The sequence below is a fragment of the Notothenia rossii genome, assembly GCF_949606895.1.
Source record: "Notothenia rossii genome assembly, chromosome: 9".
In the NCBI taxonomy this organism is placed as follows: domain Eukaryota; kingdom Metazoa; phylum Chordata; class Actinopteri; order Perciformes; family Nototheniidae; genus Notothenia; species Notothenia rossii.
The window spans coordinates 7,776,429-7,801,020 of record NC_136907.1 but is presented as its reverse complement, the minus strand read 5'-3'; the positions used below and the strand labels follow the sequence as shown (position 1 = coordinate 7,801,020).

At 41.3% G+C, this 24,592-nt stretch overlaps 2 protein-coding genes across 4 annotated transcripts in view; one reads left to right on the top strand and one right to left on the bottom strand.

Annotated features, from left to right (window-relative positions):
- stk36 (serine/threonine kinase 36 (fused homolog, Drosophila)) overlaps positions 1-10,614 on the bottom strand; it is a 17,021-nt gene extending 6,407 nt beyond the window's left edge. The window contains exons 1-9 of one of the 3 annotated variants that reach the window (XM_079647399.1): positions 10,514-10,614; positions 10,082-10,092; positions 3,804-3,972; positions 3,064-3,204; positions 2,410-2,487; positions 2,186-2,316; positions 1,854-2,103; positions 252-345; positions 1-150 (exon numbers count right to left, since the gene is read on the bottom strand). The exon at positions 1-150 is cut by the window's left edge and continues 35 nt beyond it. In XM_079647399.1, coding sequence (XP_079503525.1) covers positions 1-150; positions 252-345; positions 1,854-2,103; positions 2,186-2,316; positions 2,410-2,487; positions 3,064-3,204; positions 3,804-3,887 — 928 coding nt within the window. In that variant the 5' untranslated portion in view covers positions 3,888-3,972; positions 10,082-10,092; positions 10,514-10,614. Of the gene's footprint in view, positions 151-251; positions 346-1,853; positions 2,104-2,185; positions 2,317-2,409; positions 2,488-3,063; positions 3,205-3,803; positions 3,973-4,054; positions 4,179-10,081; positions 10,093-10,513 lie in introns of those variants that run through there. The other 2 variants (XM_079647398.1, XM_079647397.1) reach the window with 2 other exon arrangements.
- adamts15a (ADAM metallopeptidase with thrombospondin type 1 motif, 15a) lies at positions 4,473-20,454 on the top strand. The gene is made up of 8 exons (XM_079647400.1): positions 4,473-6,564; positions 10,296-10,428; positions 10,539-10,706; positions 13,248-13,531; positions 13,869-14,046; positions 14,148-14,320; positions 17,143-17,318; positions 17,779-20,454. The coding sequence occupies exons 1-8, from the start codon at positions 5,629-5,631 to the stop codon at positions 18,569-18,571; spliced, it is 2,841 nt and encodes a 946-aa protein (XP_079503526.1). The 5' UTR covers positions 4,473-5,628; the 3' UTR covers positions 18,572-20,454.
- Positions 20,455-24,592: the final 4,138 nt, after the last annotated feature.

The window sequence follows — 24,592 nt, the reverse complement described above, 5'->3', positions numbered from 1 at the left end:
GAGTGTTGTACAACTGTTCCTGGGCCCTGCGCAACAGTCGGCTCCCTCCAAGCATGGGAACCGTCTTTTCTGCCACTTGCTGGAGTTTCAGGGCCATCATGTCCGGGCTGGGAGTGACTGTCAGAGGGAACATGCCTGTGTCTGACAGCACTTCGCCAACACAGCAACATGGGAATAACACTGTTAAAATCAGACAGGAAAATAATAAAAAAAGAAAATGTGCTTGATTTTTATTTGGACATTTGTATTACCTAAAACATCATCAGCAACAAAGGGATGGTGCAGGAGGTCTGGCCATGATAACCGCTTCTGAGGGTCTTTGGTCAACAAACCTTTCAGGAAACTCTGTAAAGGAATGAGAAGGTAAGCACTGTGTTTAAGATAACTTATTCACATTGTCATTAAAGGAAAGAAAGACTCAAATAAATGTTTGACAAAGACTAATGACTGTTTCTCCAATGTCCAGGGGCTACATGCTAACCCCAAATAATGTTGTTGTTTCTCTGTTAACTTAAGATCCAGACATCTCATGGTCCTTCATGCCGTTCAAATATATAGTTAAAACAACCAAGACAATTCTGGCTTTAAACTGGATAAAAGCTAATTATCGACAGCCTCTGGGAGACAACTAAAAAGCTGTGGCATGTTTAAAGGGGATGCGACAGGCGACCAAAAGGAACGGACCACTACCTCCATAGAATATTACAGATGTCTCAGATTTTTGTTTTGGAAATCGAAACATTTTAAATAATGCACGCAGAGTAATCAAAAAAGTATATAAGATAGCAGGGTTTCCCACACATAGACTATACTTGGGCGGGCCGCCCAGGTATATTAACGGCCGCCCAAGTATATTTCGCGGCCTATTTAGTTGTTTTTTTTTAAATAATTTTTAAATTAAACATTTTAAATTAAAAAAAAAAAGATATTTGTCCGTGACCACGACGCCATCTGCGATCGATTAACTTGTGGACAATGATCCCCTGCTCCCTTGCTCTGATGTCGCCTCCTTCTGACCTGTTAAGTGGCCTGCCTCACACAGGGTGACTGGCTGTCCACATGATGTGGCTTGCTGACATGGCCACTGTCATACAGATCATAAATCAAAGCCCTTGATTGGTCTCTGTGTGTCATTCAAGCTTGGGATAACCTCAGCTCAGGTGAGGTAAAGGACTCTCTGAGTGTTTAGATAGTTAACTTAGTCTAAGTTCTCAGTGGGTCTCAAACAGTGTGGTCACCATGTATGTAAACATATTTCCCCCCCCCCCCCCCCCCGCTGCCACCACCCAATGTTACATGTCATACCTTAAAGCCAAAAAATATTAAAAAGGGATATATTTAAGACTTAAGAGTTGTTCTAAATCTAAAATTGCTTTCATGGTCCTGTCTTTAAGCACAGGCTCCCTGGCTAAGATGTAATGAAGGTTTTCACTTTTCACTATTGAATCAGCTTGCATCTAAAATCAACACTTTCTAAAGTGCGGATGTTGGCGTTGCTCCCACTTCGCCTGTTTTTAAATCTCGTTTAAAGACCTACTTGTTCTCCCGTGCTTTTGCAGACCACATATAACACGTATCAGTCTGTGATTTCTAAATTGGGGTTTTCTATGTTGTTGTGTTTTAAAATGTTTTTACATCGTGTATGAGAGTTTTTCAGTCTGTGGCTACAAGTATGGTTTTATTGTCTCCTGCTTTTACATTTGTTTTGTCTAAATGTATTTATGCAGCTTTTTATATATTTATTGATGAACAGCAGTTTGGTCAACTCTGTTGTTTTTAAATGTGATATGAATAAAGTTGGATTGGATTGATACAAACATGTCACACCACAACAGGCTGTAGCTGTACTGTACCGTGCAGGTGTCGCTCATAGTGTCGGGCCATTTGACGGGGTCTCGCACTATGAGCTGCACCAGGTGGAAGATGGAGTTAGTGAAGAATGGAGGCGCCCCCGTGTGGAGTTCATACAGGATGCAGCCCAGAGACCACAGGTCGGCAGTGTGGTCGTACGGCTTCTCCTCCACCAGCTCAGGAGACATGTACAGCGGGGTTCCCTTGATAGAAGTCAGCACCAAGGTGGAGACGCTCATGGACCTCGCAAACCTACAGCATCACATGGAGTTTATGCTGGTTCAAATTGAACCACAACGTTTTTTCTTTCAAATAATCATCAGCATCCACCTACCCGAAGTCGCAGAGTTTCACCACTCCGGTTTTCCCTAACAGAATATTTTGAGGTTTCATGTCACGATGAAGAATGCGATGGGAGTGTAAATAATACAGAGCAGAGACCAGCTGGCAGGCAATCTCACGGACCTTGGAAGAAGGGAACAATGAGCTCATGTTGATCATGAGAAAGCACAATAAGTCTGATGTATGGCTTAACTCTTATCGCAAAATAATGCATACCTGGCTCTCTGGTAATTTCCCATCATCCTCAAGAATCTGGAACAACTGACCCTCTGCATACTCAGTTACAACCACAACCTGTCACAAACATGTAAGGCAATACTGAAGCTTAAGCTGGCAGGATAATGTGAAAGTGTGCTACTATACCCAAAGGTCCCGCAGCAGAGAGGATGACGATGGTTCATAAATGTGGCTTCTCACTAATACATCTCACATTTCATGCAGTTCTTTGTAGTATGAGATTACAAGGTTATAAAAGCTCTGTGATGATGGAGGAGGTTGCAGATGTTTACATTTGTAATAACTCTTTCAAATGTAACCAATGCAGTAACAACTCAAAATCCATTAGCAGCTATTAAATGCAGGAAGATAGCTTATTAACTGTTATATAGGCCTGGTTTCAATATTGAGCTAATTTACCTAATATGTTAAGTCAAGAAATGTGTTTTTTTCCAATTTCCAAATTAAGATTTTAAAAGAAAGATCAGTTATGGGCTTTTTATGACTGTTTTTACATTTTTTTCAAAATGCAATAATTACCCCTGGATTACTGTTATGGGAATGACCTCAGATAAAAAGATACATCGTTTGTTAGGTCCAATAATATGTTGGGAACTTTGGGCAATGTGAAACAAAAGCTTATGTTGAACTTACCTCAGTTTGAGTCTCAAAGCTGTCAAAGAGTTGAACAATATTTGGATGTTCAAGACCTCTCATGATGTCAATCTCTCTTTTCAGACTCTGTAGCTCCTTCTCAGAGCGACCCACCTTAGGCATGAACTTCAGAGCCACCACCTGATGGACACAAACAGACAGTTAAAGGCACGGATCAAAAAACAAGCAGAGGTGGGAAGTAACATTTACTAAAAATACTATATTTAACTACAATGTTGAGGTACTTGTACTTCATTTCAGTATTTCCATTGAATGCTACTTTACACTTCTAAACCACTACATTTAAAAGGTTAATAATTTAATTTTACTCCACTTAATGTATTTAACAGCAAAATGCATCTCTAGAAATGTAACTAGTGGACTAACTCCAAAAGTCACAAAAGAGTCTAATTAATTACACATTTTACATAAAACCAATCAGAACTTTGTTTGTCTACAACAACAAAAATGCTACTTGATGCAACAATATTATCTGAAGATCACACATATAATTGTATATTTGTGCACAATGTTGACTTTAAGCACATGTTGCTGCTATCACTTTTGTACTTACTTACTTACTTTTAACATTTTGAATGCAGGACTTTCACTTGTAATTAAGTATTTAGGAAAATGACAATAATGTATTGGTACTTTTACTCAAGTAGAGCATCTTAATACTTCTTCCCCCTGCAGACCAGTTACACAGCTATCAAACTGTTTCAACAGAGGTGACTTACCTGGCCTGTATATTTTTTCCTCCCCTTGTAAACACGACCAAAGGAGCCCTCTCCAGCTAGCTCCAAAACGTGATACGAGTTCATCTCGATGGTGAACGGCAGGAGGCTAACCACAGACACGGTTCGTCGGTAAGTTATGTGTTAGGGCCGAACACGAGGTTTTCCATTCCTTAAAAACAAACCAAACGTTAGTCCAACACATTTAACTTTATAAGTCACAACTTTAGCTAGCAGCCAGATGTGAATGCTACCTTTAACTTCGAGCTTTACTTTTGTGTAGGCTACCTCCTCCACTTTTTGGATGTAGCGACAACACAAACCGCAGACCAAGTCTAACTGCCGTTTCACAAAAGTAACAAAAAACCTACATAAGTTTGACTTTCCACACATATATATGCACGGTATGTGTACGCGTGGTGTTTAGGACACGTATTGTACCAACAACTTGCTCTATTAAAAAGTATTTAAAATTGTAATACCTAAGTAAAAAACTGGCTGTACTTTGGACAACCCACAAGCAAGGGTCCTTCGCCTAGCAACCGCATTTGCATTCCTGGCAACGGCAACTGGACAACAAAATCAATACTGCTTTTCTCTTTATTTTATGAATTGTTTACTTGTTACTTTGGAATAGAAATCTCACTCACTGCTCACTGGACACCTTGGCAATATTTACTGTGTTACACAATATAAGTTTACACGACATATATCCAACAGCCCTACATTTAGAAAGAATTAAAGATTATTGTGCAAAACTAGGCTATGTAATATCACATTGAGTGTAAAAAGTCATACAATTCAAACATAATTATATATTAGCCTACATTTATTGGTATAGAAATATAAGATTATCAAGTTTAAATGCGGATGTTTTCCTTGAAATAACTTCATATTGATAAGTGTATTTATCCCAAGTACAAAAGTAAATAGTTGGGTATACATTTGCACTGTCAGTAGCCTACTTAAGATTTGTACCAACATACAGATATTGGAGCAATAAACATTAATTTGTATGTAGCCTATGGAAGAAGCCCAGTTACTCTGTAATCCACCAGATGTCGCACTCTGCACAGAAACAGATCTGACTGCATGATATGAAAGCTGATAATAAATTATATCAGCCTCATATTCATCTAACACTTCAGATGCATTGTTATAGTGACTTTATGTTAATATCTATGTTATATTTCTGCAGCCCATTGATCAGTTAACATGCAATCAAATTATTTATAGCATCATTATTTTTATTGTTAGGCTATATTCAAAGTCTACTGCTCTTATTAACGAAACTCCTTTTAATAATGGCATCTCTTCAATGTGGTCAAAAGGGCTCATTTAATTATGATTTGATGGACTCCTGCAGGTCAAGTGGAGTCAGTTACGCATGTGCCCCTGGAAGTTGGATATGTGATAATTCATCAGTGTGTTGGGACACGATGATAGGCCTGCTGTTTGCTGAGTCTCAAGTAGCCGCAGAAAAAGTCTCGACCTGAGACGCGCGTCCAATGAGCGCCTCCAAAGACTGCCCCCCTCCAAAAGAGAGATTCAGTTTCCATATTTTTTTACACATGACGAGAATGCATAAAGTCCAGAGAAGGCAGCAGTCGACTCAGCACACACAGGTGGAGAATGGGAATGGGTCATGACCAGGAGGAGTTTGCAGTGAGTGGACTTGTACGACCTGCATTGTTTTAGAGTCCTGCGCTCTGGATTATGCTCTTCATCCTGTTCTGTGGCTGACACCGCTTCCACTGAGCTTGCACATTTCATATCGTTTTGCTTTCTCTGATGGTCATTGCATTCTTTATTGAATGCAAACATCGTCATGTTTATCAGGACAACTTTTCTCCTCTACCTTGCGCTCTCGTTCTCAAAACTTGTTCGGTGCATGGAAAGTGAACTTTGCTTCCCTATTAGATTGGATAACCAAAACCATGACAGGAAGGATTTTGACAATGACGTGGATATCCTGAATGGAAAACATGTGTTAAAAATACGAGCTTTCCGGCAGGAATTAGTGATCGATTTGCACCAGGACTCTAACTTTATTGCCCCTTCCATTTCTAACCAAGAAGCGTTCTGGCTCTCCAACAGCGATGTCACCACTGACCTGAGCCGGTGTTTTTACTCCGGATACGTGAATGACGACCCGCATTCTTACGCTGCTGTAAGCCTTTGTAAGGGTTTACAAGGTGCATTTGGCTTCCATGGCTGGGAATATTTTATCAGCCCGGTGCAAAATGACACCACAAGCGCAGAAGGTGCGCACATCCTCCGGCGCAGAGCCAGCAACAACCTGAAGCTCAACTCGACCTCCAGGTGCGCAGTGGACAGTGACATAAGTCTCCAAGTGGCACAATCGCTGGAGAAATACAAGCGACTAAAAGATGACAGCAATTCGACCGAAACGTTGCTGAAGAGGATGGGGAGAGCAAAACGTTTCGCCTCCATCCCCAGGTACGTGGAGACGCTCGTGGTAGCCGACGAGTCCATGGCTCAGTTCCACGGAGATGACCTAAAACACTACATCCTGACACTTATGGCAGTGGCAGCGAGGCTCTACAGGCACCCCAGTATTCTCAACTCCATCAGCATCTTAGTAGTGAAGATCGTGATTATATCCGAGGAGGACAAAGGACCCAAGGTGTCCGGGAACGCAGCCATGACGCTGCGAAACTTTTGCACTTGGCAAAAAAAGATGAACAAAAACAACGACAAGCATTCAGACTACTGGGACACAGCCGTCCTTTTCACTAGACAGGTAAAGTGATTAATCCTGCTGGGTTTAAGGTAACACACGAAATGATGTGGTATTTTTGTAAGCGTAATTACGCACAGACATTCTTTATTTTGAGGATATTTATCTTTAAATCTTCGAAAAAATAATGAGGCCATGATATTGACTTAAACATCATTTTTTTGTAAGACATGTTTAAGTTTTGTTAGAGAAACTGTACTTTACATGACATGCTCCCCCCCAAAAACTGCTGCTGTGTCAGGTAATTGGTTTGCTCTCAAAACACTCTCTCCACCTCTGGTGAACTCAGAGAACAGAATATCCAGTCCACCAATAACATCACAGCTTTGACACTCAGGCTGGGTCACTGAGGAAATTACTAGGGCTGAACAGAGAAATAGCCCTGATTGCACTTCATGGATCCTTAGAGGCCAGTTTTATAGACTTGGAACCCACCTCCAATTTCTCTCTGCACTCCCAAATATTTGGCAGATGACGCAGGGTCATAGTTGAAGTCAGGTCAAAATCATTGGTCAGTGTGCAACACGATGTTCTCATGAACTGTCTGCTTTTGGACATGGGCCACTTTGCTTTCACTTAGACGTTGAACACTGGGAATAAAGTTGACAGATCAGCAGATGAATTACTGAAAATTATTGTGTTTGGATATAGTTCAGTTTGCAGTCAAAGGTGATGAAGTTAGAGTCTCAGAGGACCATAATTAAGGAGTCAAAAGTAACAAATAAGGTGCTGAATTACCTTTGGCCCATGTCACTAACATCACCGGACACATGATCGTATCAGACCTCAAACAAATGTTTTCACTGTAACTTTGCCAAGCTTTACTTCCACCAGAGATGCGTTAGTGGGAAGTCTCTCATTTCTTTCAGCCTTTCCCATTCTTCCTCCAGCTGTGGGTTTTCCAGCCCTACCCACCTCCTTCCCTGTTCCTCATTAAACAGTCCCCTGAAGGGAGAGATGGAGGGAGCGGGGGAGTGATGTAGGAGGGGGGAGGTCCCTCTGTGTCACATATACAGGGACCTGCCTGCATACCTGCTCTCCCAAAGTCTTACACAAACTGCAGTTAGCCTGCACAGTTGCATGTTTTTAACACATTCTTCACACCCTTCGTCTCTCGCCTATTCTTCCTGCTTTACACCCCTTTGTATGCACAGTATGCTCTTTCCATTTAGGCCATGACACCTCAAAGATGGGCTGTATTTTCCATAAAGCTACAAAATTCAGGGTGTTACCAGATTTTGGTAAGCTCCACGTGCAGAGTTGATGTTATAAGCCCTGTTGCCAGTTGAGAGATGACCGCATTCAACTACAGTGAGTCACATGGCTATAATGTGCAGTATAAAGCAGAAAGACATACGTCAAGGGATTTAGTCATTGTTTGGGTTAAAATTATATTGAAACTGAATAAGTGACCTACTGTATGCTGTAAAAAGTTCTGTATTTCTCAACACGCTGCTTGTGCCAGGAGGAGTCAATCCAAAAGAAATGTGGCCCATACCCCTCGTGCCATTCAAATTAAAAGGCTATATTTGGGTAACACTGTAACAGTATAAGTGCACAGAGCAGCATTTATAGTGCACACCAAACAATAGATCAACATAATCCATCAAACACCATTTTTGATTAGGTCAGAGGATTTCAAATTGGGAGGCTCAAAACAGCTCGTGGAGGCTAAATAGTTTTTTATAAGAAGATCACACAGGTTTGGTTTAACAGATAGTTTAGAGATTAGTTGTATTTTGGAAACTTGTACTGTATTTCTTACTTTCCCAACACATGCATGGGACAGTACTTATTTATGTGTTTGACCTAGTCTCGGTACAACAGTGTAAATCTGTAGCATATTTGCCTGCACTGATATTTCACTTTTTTTGCACCAAACAATGGCGTATATATATCTATAGTATTCAATCCGAATGTATTCAACAGCCGGAATCTGAATACCTCAAATACTTCAATTTAAAAGTGAGGCCGAATGGATATCATTATGAAATTACATGTAAAACTGCCTGGTCTTATTTGATAACATCTGAGTTTCTTTACTAAACGTTGTTTCATTCAGGCCTGCAGCACACACACACGGACACATTTACCCTTGTAGGTACTTATTAATAATAGTTTACACTTAAGCTGCTGATAGGGCGTCGGTATGTTTAATCAGTGGTGTTGTTTTTGAGTTGACCATTTAATTCAAGGTGCCTTTACCGCTTGTCTGCCTTTTACCAGCCCTCAGTGTAATTTGCAGGTTTTATGAAGACCAACTCGGTGTTGTCCAGAGGCAACTGCAATGTCTTTAAACTCTTTTGCAATTTTACTCAGTTCATTACGGAAAGTTTATTGTATGCGAACATACACAGTATCCACCGAAAGACCAAAAAACGAACTGTAAATCTGACGTATTTATGTCTCCCCTAGGAGAGAGGGGGGTGGTTGCACTTTAGCTCACAGCGTGTTTGCCTTTATTTGCAAGAGAGATAATAGTTTGAGAAAGCAAAGAGGGCACCCAAGTGTGGCCGGATGTCGTAAACCATGTGTGTGATACTGCTGAGTATCAGAGCTTTTTTTTCCACTCCTAGACTTTTGTTTTAAAAGTCATAACTAAACTAAAACTCATGCGACATGGCAGTTACGAGTGATGCACACAAATGGTATTTAAATGCATTAAAATAACTCCTCAAAATAAAAGAAAGAAATGTATTTGCTGTGGATTGTATATTGTTTTTAGTTTGTTTTTTGTTAAACACACAAAAAACACAAAGATAGTTGGAATGAGGTCAAGCAGAGAACAAACCCTTTGACACTGCTGTTCCTTCTCCTCTGCTCGTCTTGCAGTTTTTATTTTTTGCTCATAAATGGCCCAAGCGTTCTCATTTCGTCTGCACACATGAGCACATCTGTTCTGGATTTGCGCTGGCCAACAATTGCGGTTTTGTGGTTTATTCTAGGAATGATTTGTCATAGCGCTCGAGGTCTTCACTTGGCAATGTGTTCAATGTGTACATCCAGTGCATGGCAGGAGAGCAGGAGCTGAGCGGCATTAACCCAAGGCTGTTATTTTTTTTATCTCTAATAGCCGACCACTGTTGGTTTTCTTTGTTTCCGGGGTATGTAGCTGTTTAGGAGCCGGGCAGATGGGCGGTTCTCTGTGGCGGTTTGTGCAGAGGTTGTCCTGTGATTAGGAGCTCTAAATGGATACTCGCTTAGACTGGGTTTTTTTTTTTTAAATCCTTGTGGCGGAGAAATAGGTCATCTGGAAACTCTGCCCTGGCTTGGAAATGTTATGATTGGGGACAGCTACTTTAGCTCATAGAAGAAGGTGTGCTCTAAACACTGCTGACCACTAACGAGAGTGGGCGGTGGAAAGCCTGGCTTAACACTGTTGCATCTTTCCGTAAAAAAAAAAAACTTTACTGTAATGACAAAACAACCCAAAAAGGATAATTCCAGCTACAACTCTACAACTACTGTTTGTAGTTTTGGCGCTTGTTTTTATTTGTAGATACAGTAACGTTGTACTCACCAAGTTAATTGCTGAGGGCCGGAGACAAGGTGACATCACCAAAAAGTCAGACAGAGAAAGAAACAGGAAGAGTCAAAAGATCAGACAAACAAACTCAGTGGTATATTAATACATACAAATGATGGCCAAGGCTACAAGACTCAAACTTCTGGCTTGTCTTCTAGCTCTGACGACCTCAAATGTACTAATGCTAAATGTATTTCATTTAATCCAGGACCTGTGTGGCGCCTCCACCTGTGACACTCTTGGTATGGCGGATGTCGGCACCATGTGCGACCCAAAGAGGAGCTGCTCTGTGATCGAAGACGACGGCCTACCTTCAGCCTTCACCACGGCTCATGAGCTCGGTACGCCAACGCCACTCATCATTTCATACACAAACAGAAACATTTCCTTTTGTGTTTGAGATAAGAGTACCTTTGTTTTTCCCACCTGACCTCCCGTTCCCTCTCTGCAGGACATGTGTTCAACATGCCACACGACAATGTGAAGGCGTGTGAGGACGTGTTTGGGAAACTACAAGACAACCACATGATGTCCCCCACTCTCATTCAGATCAACCGCACCAGCCCCTGGTCCCCCTGCAGTGCTGCCATCATCACTGAATTCCTGGACAGCGGACACGGTGAGTTACCACGACCCCTGACCTCTGTGTTTTACTGCTGGCAGCCTCATAGTGTGCTTTAAAGGGGTGTGAAGCCAAGAAAGCACAAACTACTGAGGGTAACGTTACACATTTAACACATCAAAGTCTGTTTACACATTTTAAGGAGTACCATAGCATATGTGAAAGAAAGTTGTTTAAAGCCTTTTGTTGGTCCAGATGAAGCTGTGTGAAGTCTGTCTAACTGACTGAAGGGATGTCACTTAAAGGTGGGGTAGGTCATTTTGGAGAAACCAGCTCGAGTGCGCTAGAATTTGAAAATACACAGCCGGATGAAATCTGCCACTTCCTTACAGAGCCCCTCCTCCAACACACACGAACGCGCACATGACCAATGAGGGCATGCGATAAGTTTGTGCACAGATGGAAGGCTGACAGGCAGGTAGACCATCCAGTTATTTTAGCCGGGCCGGCTCTGATGATTAGTCGTGCTTTTTACAGCGCCACGGCTTCCAGAGATGACATTTTTTAATGGATTTTTTGTCAAAGCATTTAAGATATTCATTGCTATCGAGATGTTAAGAGCATTCCATGGAATATAACAAAAAGTGTATCTCGAGCCGGTTTCTCAAACTTACCTACCCCACCTTTAAGTCAGCTTTTTTTGGTTGAAGACTTCGAGTTGGAAAATGAACACAATCTTGTGTTGTTGAGTGCAAAGCGATTTTATCACATTTCTGTATCCAGCTACTCATATCTGTTTCAGGCTAGCACCTCAAGGCTACATTAGCCACTATTAGCACAACACACTAGCAGACAAGTTGCATTGTGGGTAATGTGTGCGCCAGGTTTTTAAAAAGGAGTCCTTAGTTCTGCTGCAACAACTTTAAACGAAGATCTAGTTAAGTGTTGATTACATTAGAATACAACATACGTATTGAATTATTCATATAATCAGAGCCTTTTCTCTGCATCGTATCTTATCTTCCATGGTTCTGTTTGCCAGTGGATCAGGATATTCCCTCCATGCAATTGCTTAAGAGGGGCAGACTTTTCTTTTGACATTTGCTGGTTTTTACTCAATGTTTGTGGTTTAACAGCCTCTTGATTTGTAATATAACTACAGTCATCAGTCTAACTTAAAATGAGACACGTGCCTAACCTTGTATAGCACCACGCTCATAGAAAAGCATTCAGTTGGAGGCAGGTTGTTTGCCAAGCAGTCTAGACCACAGGACTTGGCCTTGGAGCAATGCTAAACGTTTATTTTAAAGACTGCCCCCACATCTGTCCAAATTTAGAGGGCTTTAATGGGGAGAATTGCCACAGTGGTCTGGAGTAAGAGGTGTATCTGCCCAGTGTTTCCCATGCAGGTTTACTCCAAATAGACAAACGTTTTGCTCCTTTGTGTCTTTTCAAGAGATTGTCTGAGGACAAAAGATCCCAACTGGTTTAGAGTGAACACAGACGAACATTTTTGACTTGACAAGGAGTGATTTCTATCTAGCAATGTTGTAACTTGGCTTCCCCCGGCTGCCTGTCATAAATCTAGACTTAAAAAGAGGGGAAAAAAACAAGTTGGCACATGTTCAAGGCAGTTTTCATGCTGTGCTACGCCCCACATTATTTGTAACCTGTTCATTTCTCCACACACAGACATTGCCAGCTATTGTTTTCGATAATTGCTCTCTGGTGAGAGAGTAGGAAGGAAGCGCTGAAGTTTTGCCTCTTCAGTGTGGAGTGACTTGTTTATGTACCATTGCTTATAGTCAGTTAATCAGTGCGTTTATTCTGCCAAATGGGCAACCAGTTGAAGCTCATTCACTCACTGCCTTATTACCTGTTGTGAATTCACCGCAACATGAATGGTGTGATACACAGTTCAAAGCAAGCAACCCATTTTTCCCCCAGTGCAGAAGACTTGTTTTGGAAGTGTACATTCCCCATAAGGATGAGAAGCTGTGTGATAGAAACTCCTCCTGGAAAGCTTCACGTTCCCTGACGTTTCCAGGCACCAGCTCGTCAAAGTCTTCCTATTTATAGCCTGTTCCTGGAACGGTTTCTTTGTGCCATTTATAGTAAATGGAGGCCATGCCTTTGACCTTTGAACTGCTTGCTTGCCACATGTCGTTTTGGTTTAAAACTCAGCGCTACAAGTCTGAGATTTTAGCAGACCGTTTAACCCTGGATTGGATCAAACATGGGAAGATGAGCTTGTGGGTTTTTAGTTTGAGCCTGGGATGGGCATGCATGTGTGTGTTATGCGTCTGTGTGCGGTATGTGGCAAGCGCTACATCAAGCTGTACTTCCACTTCAAAGAGCCAAAATCACAAGGGCAATGGTTGCTTACCGCCTCCAACCCACAATCCCACCCACCCACAACACACACAAAGTGGAAATACTGATACATAATTGTAAGTTAGATTTTTTTTACGGTTTTGCGGTCATATATGGGTGAAATGTTAGCACTTAATTTAATCAAAGTTCGGTAAAGCAAAGCAGTAAAACCATAGATGACGGTCGGTACTACTTTGTGTCGCTCACTGAGTTTCCATCTTCTAGGTGAATGTTTGCTCGACCAGCCTCAGAAACCGTTGGTCTTCCCCGTCATACTGCCGGGAACATCCTACGTCCTGGACCGTCAGTGTGAGCTTGCTTTCGGAGAAAACTCCAAGCCGTGTCCCTTTATGCAACCGCCATGTGGCCGTCTGTGGTGCACCGGAAAATCCAATGGCCATTTGGTGTGTATGACCCGGCACTTCCCCTGGGCAGATGGCACCAGCTGTGGGGAAAGTAAGGTCTGCGACAGAGGGGTCTGCTCCGACAAACACGTTTATAATGTGAAGGTAAGACTCACAGGAGTTCTTGATATCAACATTCACCTTAGGTTTGCAAATCTATATGATTGGCGTTTGTTTATCTGCAATCAATGGGTCATTTCAATTATTAAGTCAATCAAATGAGTGCCATTGAAATGGGCCATTCAATTCGGGATTGTGGAAAACGGTATTTCGATCTCTCTGTCTGTAGTACACACAAACTGAAAGATTACGAATAAAGTGACTCAACGACACAAACGCTACGTGTGATTTGGAATAAATGCAGCCTTAACTGGGATGTGATTAAGTTCAGCTATTTTTGTTATACGATGTGCATAAATCCAACTGTATTGTGTCTTTCCAGGTGGATGGCCGCTGGGGTAGGTGGGGCCCGTTTGGTTCCTGCTCACGCACATGTGGAGGGGGCGTCCAGCTGTCTAAAAGAGAGTGCAACAGCCCAGTACCATCAAATGGGGGCAAATACTGCCAAGGGGTTCGGGTCAAATACCGCTCCTGCAACCTGAACCGCTGCCCTGATACAGGTGAGACAATCATCACAGAGAAATATGTCCAATAACATTTTTCCCACTAGTGTGTTCCCACCCTTAACGTCCTGCACCCTCCCTCCCATCACTCTGTATAGGACACACATTCCGCGAGGAGCAGTGTGCGACCATGGGCCGTACCTTCATCAGTAACCGCATCGACCCCGCTTCGGTGTGGCTGCCCAAATACTCTGGAGTGTCCACCGACGACAGGTGTAAACTCATCTGCAGGACGAACGGCAGCGGCTACTTCTATGTCCTGGCACCCAAGGTAAACGAGCAAGTGTATTCTAATTTTCCTGAACAAATATCACAGAGGCCCTATCATGATGTTGGGGGGTTTCCCCTTTCCTGTAGTCTGTTAAATAGGTGTGTGCGCATGTAAATGTTCTGCTAAGGCCAAAACCCCAAAGTTCCCTCTACAGACACACACTCATCCCCAACTATCTGAAACGCCATTGAACGTGATTTGATAAGGGACGGGACATCTCTAGGTGCAGGGGCGGACTGGCCATCGGGACGTTCGAGACGAATCCCAATGGTCCGGTACTGAAGTGGGCCGGTCGGACGATGTGGGCCGGACAAATAAGTCACTAGCACCCCACCCCCCCACCCCCCCCGTTGACAATTTACTAGCGGTAATTACTTGCGGTACTGAGGTGGGCCGGTGGTACCAAGGTGGGCCGGTCGAGAGTCCCGGGCTGATTTGTAATCCCAGTCCGCCCCTGTCTAGGTGGTAGACCAATCACAACAGAGCCGGCCAGCTAACCAATCAGAGCAGACTGGGCTCTGGTTTCAGACAGAGGGCGAAAAGAGGTGCTGCAGCACAGGCAGTATGAGAGAAATAAAGAGCTTTTTGAACATTAAGGCATGGAGACAAAAAATGTCCTCTTTTAAAATTAAGAGAATTTCTTTGGTGATTTGACAAAAATGTCTGAATAAATAAAGGTTTTGATATATGAGGAAAAGATAGAGGAATGGGGATATACTGTATATCAACCAGCTGCCTCTGGTCTCAAAGAGTGAAGGCAGGAATGAAGGAGAGGAGGAGGCCAGTTTCTTTCTTTCCGATAGCAGGGTGTAGAGTGAGCTTTAGCAGCGGTGAGGCCGAGTCACTTCACACTTCACTCCATCATACCGACTTAGGAGGAGTAGATAAGAGTGCACAGGGGACACGTAGCTCTGAATCACGGAGCAGCTGGATGTTTTAACCACAGAGTCATGACTTTAAACCAAAAATGGGTTTACAGTAATGTGTGCAGTTTTGTTTCATGAGCTGGAGTTTGGCTCATTTGTGGCCAGATGAATCTCAGGGTGGAAAAATGTCTGCGTCATTGGAGCTCACAATCGCTTTCAGAGAACTTGTTATCAGTCAGATATCCGCAGACGGAGTAGCAGTGAGGCGGATTTAGCTGACAGCCTCACTTCAGATACTGTCGTCCACAGAACATACGTCATCCCGGTACTCGGGTCATTCCTAGCATTCGGTGCCATTTAGGTCCCCACCACATTATATCATATATTTTGTATTTAAAAGGTCTAATGCTTATTTTTTAAAAGCTTGGTTTTAAATGTTTATACCCTCTACCATAAAACAACAATGTTATTTAGCCAGGATATTAAAATTTCTAAATAATTACTCTGATTGTAGCACAAGTAGGCCAAATTGCTGTGTCCCCAATCATGTTTGCTCAACTTCTCTAACAGATATACAAAAAGAAATCAAAGAAATACAAACAAATTCTACATTTTGTGAGTGTTGTATGACCCTTTTGCTAATATTCCTCACCAAATTGAAATTGTTGTTATTAATTCATTTGTATTGAAAATAAAGTGTGTGTCCCCTGTTTGAATGTCCCCCCTGTTACTCTGATTTGAATCCCTCTGGACACGCCCCTTTACTATTCTACTATTTGTATGACTCAAGAAGAAGAAGGATACATTTTGAGTGGGAAATCATCTTCAAGAAGCAGAGTGAATGTGTTCTTTCTTCAATGTTTTTCTAATGTTTTAAAGAACTTAACTATTGCGGTAAAGCATAAAATGTCCACCCTGTTATGCTCATTTTTAGTGGAACTGATCATTTGTTTTACATTTAGAAAATATGGTGAATATATCTATCAAATATATGTTTCTGTTGTCACCAAGTGCTAGCTTGATTATCATCACACATGTAGCAATAGCCAAGTTTAGCATAAAATGTCCACCCTGTTACTATTTTTCACAGTAACAGGGTGCACACACAGTAACTGGGGATGGTAAAAAAAAAAAAATGTAAGCATAATATCCTGAGCTTGACCAAAATATTTTTCTTATACTTTAACAAGCCATCATTCAGATTAAAATTTTTTAAAAACATGGAAAATTATGTTTTTTATTTTTGAATACCCTAGTTGTAATGGCACCGAATGCTAGGGAATGACGCATGTTCATTGTTGATTTGTTCTGTCTGTAACTCGCACATTCTTGAGAAATATTTTGAACATGTATTTTGTCTGCTTGCTTTGCAATCTTGAAAACAGATGTTATGCTGTATGCTAAGAGTACTGTTTTCAGTACATGTGGTGAGGGATTTAAAAGCAGTTATATGATGGCTGCAATTCAGGTTTTAAAACAATCAAAAACTATTCATACAAAAGTATTTTAGATTGGCTAAGATTAGATTAGATATACTTTATTCACCCCAAATTGTCACAGCAGCAGAAAGTCAACAGGTACTACGCAAGAGTTTAAAATGTAATAACATGAAAATATAATTAAAGGTAAACAAAAAGCAAATGTATACAACAGTAAAAAAGCTACATGGAGTAAATAATACACAATATAAAAATACTGATTAAATTAAAATACTCTATAATATACAAATCTACTACAAAAACTGAAAAATATAGACATACGACACTAAATACATTTTAAAAAGTGTGCCAAGTTGCATGCCAATCCAATCCTATCCAAAAAGGGATAGCGTGAGAACAATTTATATGCTTAATAACTTAAGATAAAGATTTAAAGCAAAGTCAATTCCAATGGACTGTAACATAAATCCTCTTCAGTGTTGAATGCTCTTAACCTTATAGTCTCTTTTCCCTCCAGGTTGTGGACGGGACTCCATGCTCCCCAGATTCCACTGGAGTGTGTGTCCAAGGAAAGTGCATCAAGGCGGGCTGCGATGGAACAATTGGCTCCAACAAGAAGTTTGATAAGTGCGGAATCTGCGGCGGTGACAGCAAGGGCTGCAAGAAGGTGTCGGGACTCTTCACAAAGCCTCAGTGAGTAGAATCCACGTCATCATGGGATATTAATTCTGTTATTAAATATTACAGTACAGCTCAATGCCTTTATACGGTCATTGGAGATAGAATTTAAAATGACACAGCCAAGGAAGGGGAAAATTATGAAGAAACACTCAGGAAAAAAATTGGGATATTCCCTAAGATTATAAATTAATATATTTGCAAGGCAAGAAAAAATAGCTCATAAACTGCAGGCACTACACACAGCAACATCTGTGGTGTAATTACAAAGTGAAGAAATGTGGTTCCTTGACCAAAAACACAACGTTTTTTTCTAACAAATTCTAGACTTTAATCTCTGGAAACCTTAGGGTTCCTATGGGAGATTACCCCCATTTTTTCTGCCTACAATGGCCCTAATACATTTGTTGTATGATAGCAATTTCATCCTCAACATTATAAGCTCTCATTGACTGTAATATGTTTTGGCATGCAGGCATGGCTACAACTTTGTGGTCATATTACCAGTGGGTGCAGCCAACATAGACATCCGTCAGCGAGGCTACAAGGGAATGAGGAGTGATGACAACTATCTGGCGCTTAAGAACAGCGAGGGCCACTACCTGCTCAACGGGAAGTACGTAGTGTCAGCTGGAGAGAGGGACCTCATCGTGAAGGGAAGCCTGATGCGCTACAGTGGAACAGCCGGCCTCTCGGAGACCCTGACGGCCGTGAAGCCTTTGGGGGAATCCCTGACTGCGGAGGTGCTGTGTGTCGGCCAGATGACGCCGCCTCGAATCCGCTACTCCTTCTACCTCGCCCGGCAAATCAAGGAGGACAAAGCTCTCAAGAAGGACGGACGTGTTAGCTCCCATAACAGCGTCCTGGCTGAGGATAGTGTCAAGGAGAAAGGGGGAGACACCCTGAAGAAGTCTTATAGCAAAGAGGATCCCGCTCTTGGGAAGTGGATATCCTCGGTCTGGGATCAGTGCTCAGTGACCTGCGGTAATGGGATGCAGAGGAGGATGGTGCAGTGTCTCAGACTGGACGGGAAGCCAGGGCTGGACTGTGATCCTTCACAAAGACCCCCAGCCACTAGGGTTTGTGGAGACCCCTGTCCTGAGTGGCATATTGGCCTGTGGTCACCTTGCTCCAGAACCTGTGGGAAGGGCTTCAAGAGAAGGCCGTTGCACTGCATAACCCAAACTGGGCATCTGCTCCAAAGAGACCACTGCATTGGCTTACGCAAGCCACAGGAGCTGGACTTCTGTAACCTAAGGCCTTGCTAGTGACTTGAAAAAGTATAAACTACAAATCTCTGTTCTTTTTTAAATTGACTGAATTGAATCCACCTGCAATATAACACATGCTGTGTCTGTCGGGTGCAGATTGTTCCAGCTGCATCATGGGACACTTGCTTGGAAGAACCAAAAGAATATTGGAAGGAGAGTGAAATCCGCAGGATAATTGCTGGAAGATTTGTTTCACTGCCATCACTCTGACTTTTTAAAGACACGATCCAGGTCTGACTCTGATTTTGGCAAGATAACATGATAGAGGGTCAAATGAAATGTAGAATCCTGTGTACTGTCAGCAAATACAGAATGCACATTTGCAAGCAATCAATCAAGTTTACCTTACGGGTCTGGAACCCATTTTATGTCACAATGTTTTAACTGTTCAGGTTTCAAAGTTTTACTTGAGTCTTGCAAATAGATGATTGAACCCTTCTGGTTGTCCAGAAAATAACTTTTCCTTTTCCCAAAGAAAATCTATCAGTATGGACATGCATTACTTTTTAACTTCATAACTAAAATATAATACCTACACTTTTTCATACAAAGAAGGACAGTCGATTTGGTTATTTAATAGTATGGGCGCTCTTATAGGCATTTTCTTCCAGGGAATCTTTTGAAATGCCAGAATTGATTCAGAAACGAAATGTATCACCTCATTTATATGGTTGTACATAAGCAGCCTTAACTTTTATGCTGGTGCTGCATTGCTTCTACAATGCAATTATATAATTTTAAAGAGGCCCTATTATGTTTTTTGAGGTTTTCCTTTCCTGTAGTGTATTATATACGTTTTTTTGTATGTAAATGATCTGCAAAGGCTTACATTCCAAAGTTCCCTCCAGAGGGAGTTTCTCTCCCCCCGTGTCTGAAACGCCTTGATTGAACTCCTTTGTTTACTTCTGTAACATAGTGACATCACTATGTAACACTCACGCTCCTATTGGCTAGCACTCCAACACGTTGTACATGATAGGCTAAGGAGCGGGACATCTCTAAGCGCAACAGAGCAGGCCTGGTTTCAGACAGAGGGTGAAAAGAGATGCTGTAGCACAGGCAGTATGAGAAAAATAAAGCATGTAAACATGTCACAGTAGAGGCAAGAAATACAAATATGAACCTGAAAACGAGCATTATAGGGCCCCTTTACAAATATTTTGTATGTGAAGCTGCAACGATTAGACAATCAACAGATATTGGTTATTAATCAGGCTGGACCAAACATTGCATTGTCCATCTGAAATAAGGGCTTAGCCTGATATCACACAATAACACACATGCTGTGTTAAATCACTGCTTCTTATGTTTGATTGGTTCCTTCATGTCCTTTATCATTCCCCCCACAACATTTGTCTTTTCAGTTCATCACGTTCAGCCATGCTAAGTCATGCCTGTCTGGCAAAGTTACCATAGATCATTTATTATCAATGAAATAATAAAGCAGATAGTGGAAGAAAACCTGGCAGGCCTTCTGTTACGCTGTACAGAGTGTATGTGTTTTCCTGGACCTCCTTGTTTATGGCCCCACAGCCCGAGCCAAGCTGTTCTTCTAGACACTTTCTGAAATCCTGTAATCTATTATATTCTTGTTTTGTTTCCTAATGGGGCCACATTGTCCAGTGCAACGTCCAACTATGGGATGGATCCAGCGTTAGTTGGATTATCATTTTAATTGTATCAGCTTTTGCACTTTGTAGAGCAAAAGAAACTTATGACCTACATGAGCTGTATTGTATACTATGTATATTTGTATTCAGCTCTGTGAAAAACTAATGTAAATACTTTTTAAATCTTTTTTTTTTTTTTACACAGACATTTGTAATTGTCTTGGACTTCAGTGTATTTATTCCAAAAATAAAGCCATTCATGTACAGTTATATCAAGTACTGCATTTTTCATGATTTAATAGTATCATCATCATCAATATTTAATATCAATATCGTGGCCCGATCACACATGTTTCTGCAATATCAAATTATTCCAATGCAATTTCCGCAATAAGTAGATTTGCTTGTGGGGGTAAGGTAAATCAAGTCAAGGTTTTTCTTTCTATTTCTATGGGCCAAATCATAACAAGATAATACTATTGAACATTTAAGGGAATGCTATAAATGCACTGAAAAGTCTTTCTTCCCTTTAAGAAATGCATAGTTTTTGCCAAAAATGTAGGCTATAATACATCCAGAGGGAGAGAGCCCCTGCTGAGCAAACTTTTAGCAAAGGGTCAGCATTAAAATTAAACAGAAGACAGAGAGGAAGCAGATGAAGTGTGGACTATGAAACATGTGGCAGAACACATGCCCAGCTTTCCTGCTTCCTCTCTGTGAAATATCCAAATTAATTTCCAGCTCTCACATGTGCAGCCGAAGGTAAGAGCGTATAGGGGAGATGGGTGGCCAACGGGCCTTGTAACAGTTCACCATAGCCTATAAACTCTGTTTTGCTGTGCATTTGTTTCACGGTCAACATTTCAGTCATGCAACTACAGATGTTTTCCACCGGATTACGTGGAATCATTCTCCCTGTCTGTGTGCAATAATGCAGCTGTGTGTGAGAAGCTGGAAATTTTGAATTGTGCGATACTGACATGATGACTTATGCATGTCTGAGGACTATGAAAAAAAAAGGTCAGAGTCTAGCATGGGAGTTCTCGTGTCAAATATTTTTTTAACTTTTTAAGAAGGAAGTGATATGTCCAAAAAAGGCTGAATTGTCTGACCTACATAAGAGCAGATAGAGGGGAAACCTGGAGGAGAGCCAATGGAAATATTTATTTGTTCCCCTAGTTGCCTCTTGCCTGGGTTTATAGTCATATCTTGTTGCAAGTTTGATGGCTTTAATTGAGCCAGACTCCTTATCAAAAAGAATATTTGGCTTTATCAGGTTCTCCCAAGTTTTGATTTGTAAAAATAAACCTTAGATTGGGAGGCCAATGTTATATTTGAACGTAATGCCAAGGAATTATGATCTCATTCTCTGCATTTTGCAACACCCATTTCCATTAGAGTTATAAGTAAATAAGATTAGCAACATCAATTATCAAATGAGTGTCACATGACTTACATTCACCAGTTGGATCCTAGCCGTGGGTCCTTTCTAAAATGATTCTTGAAATAAAAATGTGGGTGTTACATGTGTAGCTTTGCCCGTCATTCATCTGAAATAATAGCATTATGTTCAACAAATTAAAAGGTGAGATTAAGTTATATGGCTTCATTGTGTAAAAAGTTTAAGAAAAGGGTTTAATACAATAATTTGACCAAACTGCCCTTTCCAAGCAGCCATTAGGTTTACAGATTAACTTCCTGGCCTCCTTCTCCAGTACTTACTGCAATTATGTGTTATCAATTTCACAGACTGTTCAAATTGTTTGGATAATGTGGTGGCTTGTTTACAACCAATTAGATCATTAGCGCATTTATAGATGTCGTTGTATCTTAATCGCAGATGCTGTATGTTTATCTGGGAAGTACAGTGTTATCATAACCAGCCAAAACTACCAAATTCAAGTTGTATTAAGTCAAAATTATCTTTTTTCTCTGGTCAACATACTGAATGACCTGCTCACGCGAACTCTTACAATTCATTTAGTAGATACACTTTATTTTATGAGTCCTGCTTCAATCACCACTGCTGCAAAAGCTTGCCATTGAGCAAACTAGCTTGGTAAACCATCTGTTCATCATTGCATTTACTGTCTAAAAAAATAACCCATAAATCCACATTCTTTCTACCCCCTTTAATAGTTTTCCTACCAAAGAAGGGTTTACCCTTAATTAGTGAAACCATTAAAAAATGGTGAAGACCGAAGGCTTTCTGTAAGTAATTAGGGTCAGAGCAATAGTGACACATTTTCTCGGTGGCGTCTTCTGTCTGATCAGCAGCAGATTTTGTTCTTGCAGCTATTGCTGAGTCAGATGGACAACACACCACAGACCCTTTAAAAGAAATCCCTCGCTAAACGAAGTTCTTTGTCAACAGTCCATGTGTTTGTAAGTTGGTACATGCAGCTCCATTCATTTGCATCTTTGAGGAGGTCTGCTGACTGTAGCAAGAACAAGATCTGTCTGCAGACAACAGGGATGACAGATCCACAGCTGACCTCTGGCTTACAGAAAACTATTCTAATGATTCAGCTTAGTGTGGCCGAGATAAACTGCATACTTTTTTACAACATATTTTCTGTTTATCATGTGGGTTGGCTTCGTCAAGTCAAAAGCAATTATTGAAGCACAACAGCATTTAGTCATTAGTTGCCCTGTATGTGCCAAAAAAGAGAAGTACTGTAGAGGCAAAGTTAAAGGATTCATACTAATGTCCTCTCAATACAAAGCTACAGTAAGCTAACTTAGCTTAGCACAAAGGCAGGAAACAGAAACAGCTAAATGGCTCTGTAACCTAAGGCTACTGATGATTACTGTTTGGGAGTCTCAGGGTGTTTCTCAATGTTGAGTACGCTTGCTTGGTAGCACATGTCTTCCGAGTCACTTGCTTCAGAAGCTAGGCAAGAATCCTTCCTGGCATTCGGAAAACGAAGAGTGGAACAGGCTAGCAAGTGTGCAGGTGTGTGTCATATGAGAGGCCACGCCTTACATTTTCCGCCCCAGATTTGGGGAAATTGGTCCTTGCGCAAAGCATTGTGGGGATTTTAAGACCGCGGAGTCTACACATGTGCAGCCTCGAAATTTATCACTACGAAGTACGCTGGGCTCGGTGGAATTCCAAGTATGCTGGACATTGGAACAGTCCTTCTGCGGCACTCGATGACGTAGTATGCTTGAAATAGTGGCTCTGGAGCAGCTTTACTCGACATTGAGAAACACCCCCTGACTGAGATATGTATGATGTATGAGATATTATGGCTTTTTGTAGGTTTTACACTTCCTTTACTGTACTATCAAACAAACATATAACGTGTCAAAAAGTGATCTTTAGAGGTTCTATGTTTGGTTATCTTTGGACAGAGCCTGGCTTGCTCAAACAACTACATTTGGTCATCAGCTGCCCTGTTTAATATAGTAAGTGCCAAAAATTAGAGGCCAGAACGCTAAATACAAACCTACCGTTTTCAAACTTAGCTTAGCACAAAGGCATTTAACAGAAACAGCTATATGGCTCTCTCACATTGGGCTATTGGTTACTGTTTGGAGTCTCAAACAAACAACATATTCATTATTGAGCTTCAGCGGTGCTAGGTTTTGTTACCTTTGGAAAGAACCAGGCTAGCCGTTCCTCAGTTTCCAGTATACCTGGAAAGCTAAGTTAGCTAGCTGCTGCTGGCATAGCCCCACATTTTGCGTACAGACATACACGTGGACTCATTCTTCCGTTAACTGTCTGCCAGAGTCAGATGGGAAAGATCATGTGTTTTTCCATACGTTATAATTAACGTCTCAATCTGGGATCCATTTGTTTGATGCTTACCGCCAACAGTTTCACGTAAACATTCATACACTAGTCATATGGAAACTTTGCAGGAGAGCTTTCTGACAACTCTGTTCGTACGGCAACAATCCACTCTGGTGACACAATGTGATCGCAGCACTGAGGCTCAGCTCCAAGCCTTACAGAATATGATATATATTACTTTTAAATTACTTAAGAGAAAACATGTATGAGCAGAAATGGGGCAGAGATGTTAAGATACATTCTAAAATCTTCACTACTTTTCTAAACATCATCTGTAGTGTGTCTCCTAAGTAAGGATCAAAGGTTGACCATTTAGGGCCTAATCATAGGGTCTGGTTTATAATAGGTTTTGCAAATTGTAAGAAAGGATAGAAAAATTAGCTGCAGGGAGTATTTTGGAGATCTGACGAGATAAACCCCTTGACTTCAGTGTGTGCTTGTTTCTGTGGCATGTCTGTGTGAGAACAGGGTCACTGAGGACATTCCTTTGGCCGGAGCTTAATATTTACTAAATCTCAGAGCATTTAAGAGGAGTAATGACCACTTTCTAAACCCAAGCATTTAGTGTCTGAATGCAAAGCTTTGATAGCAGGTTATATGATCCAG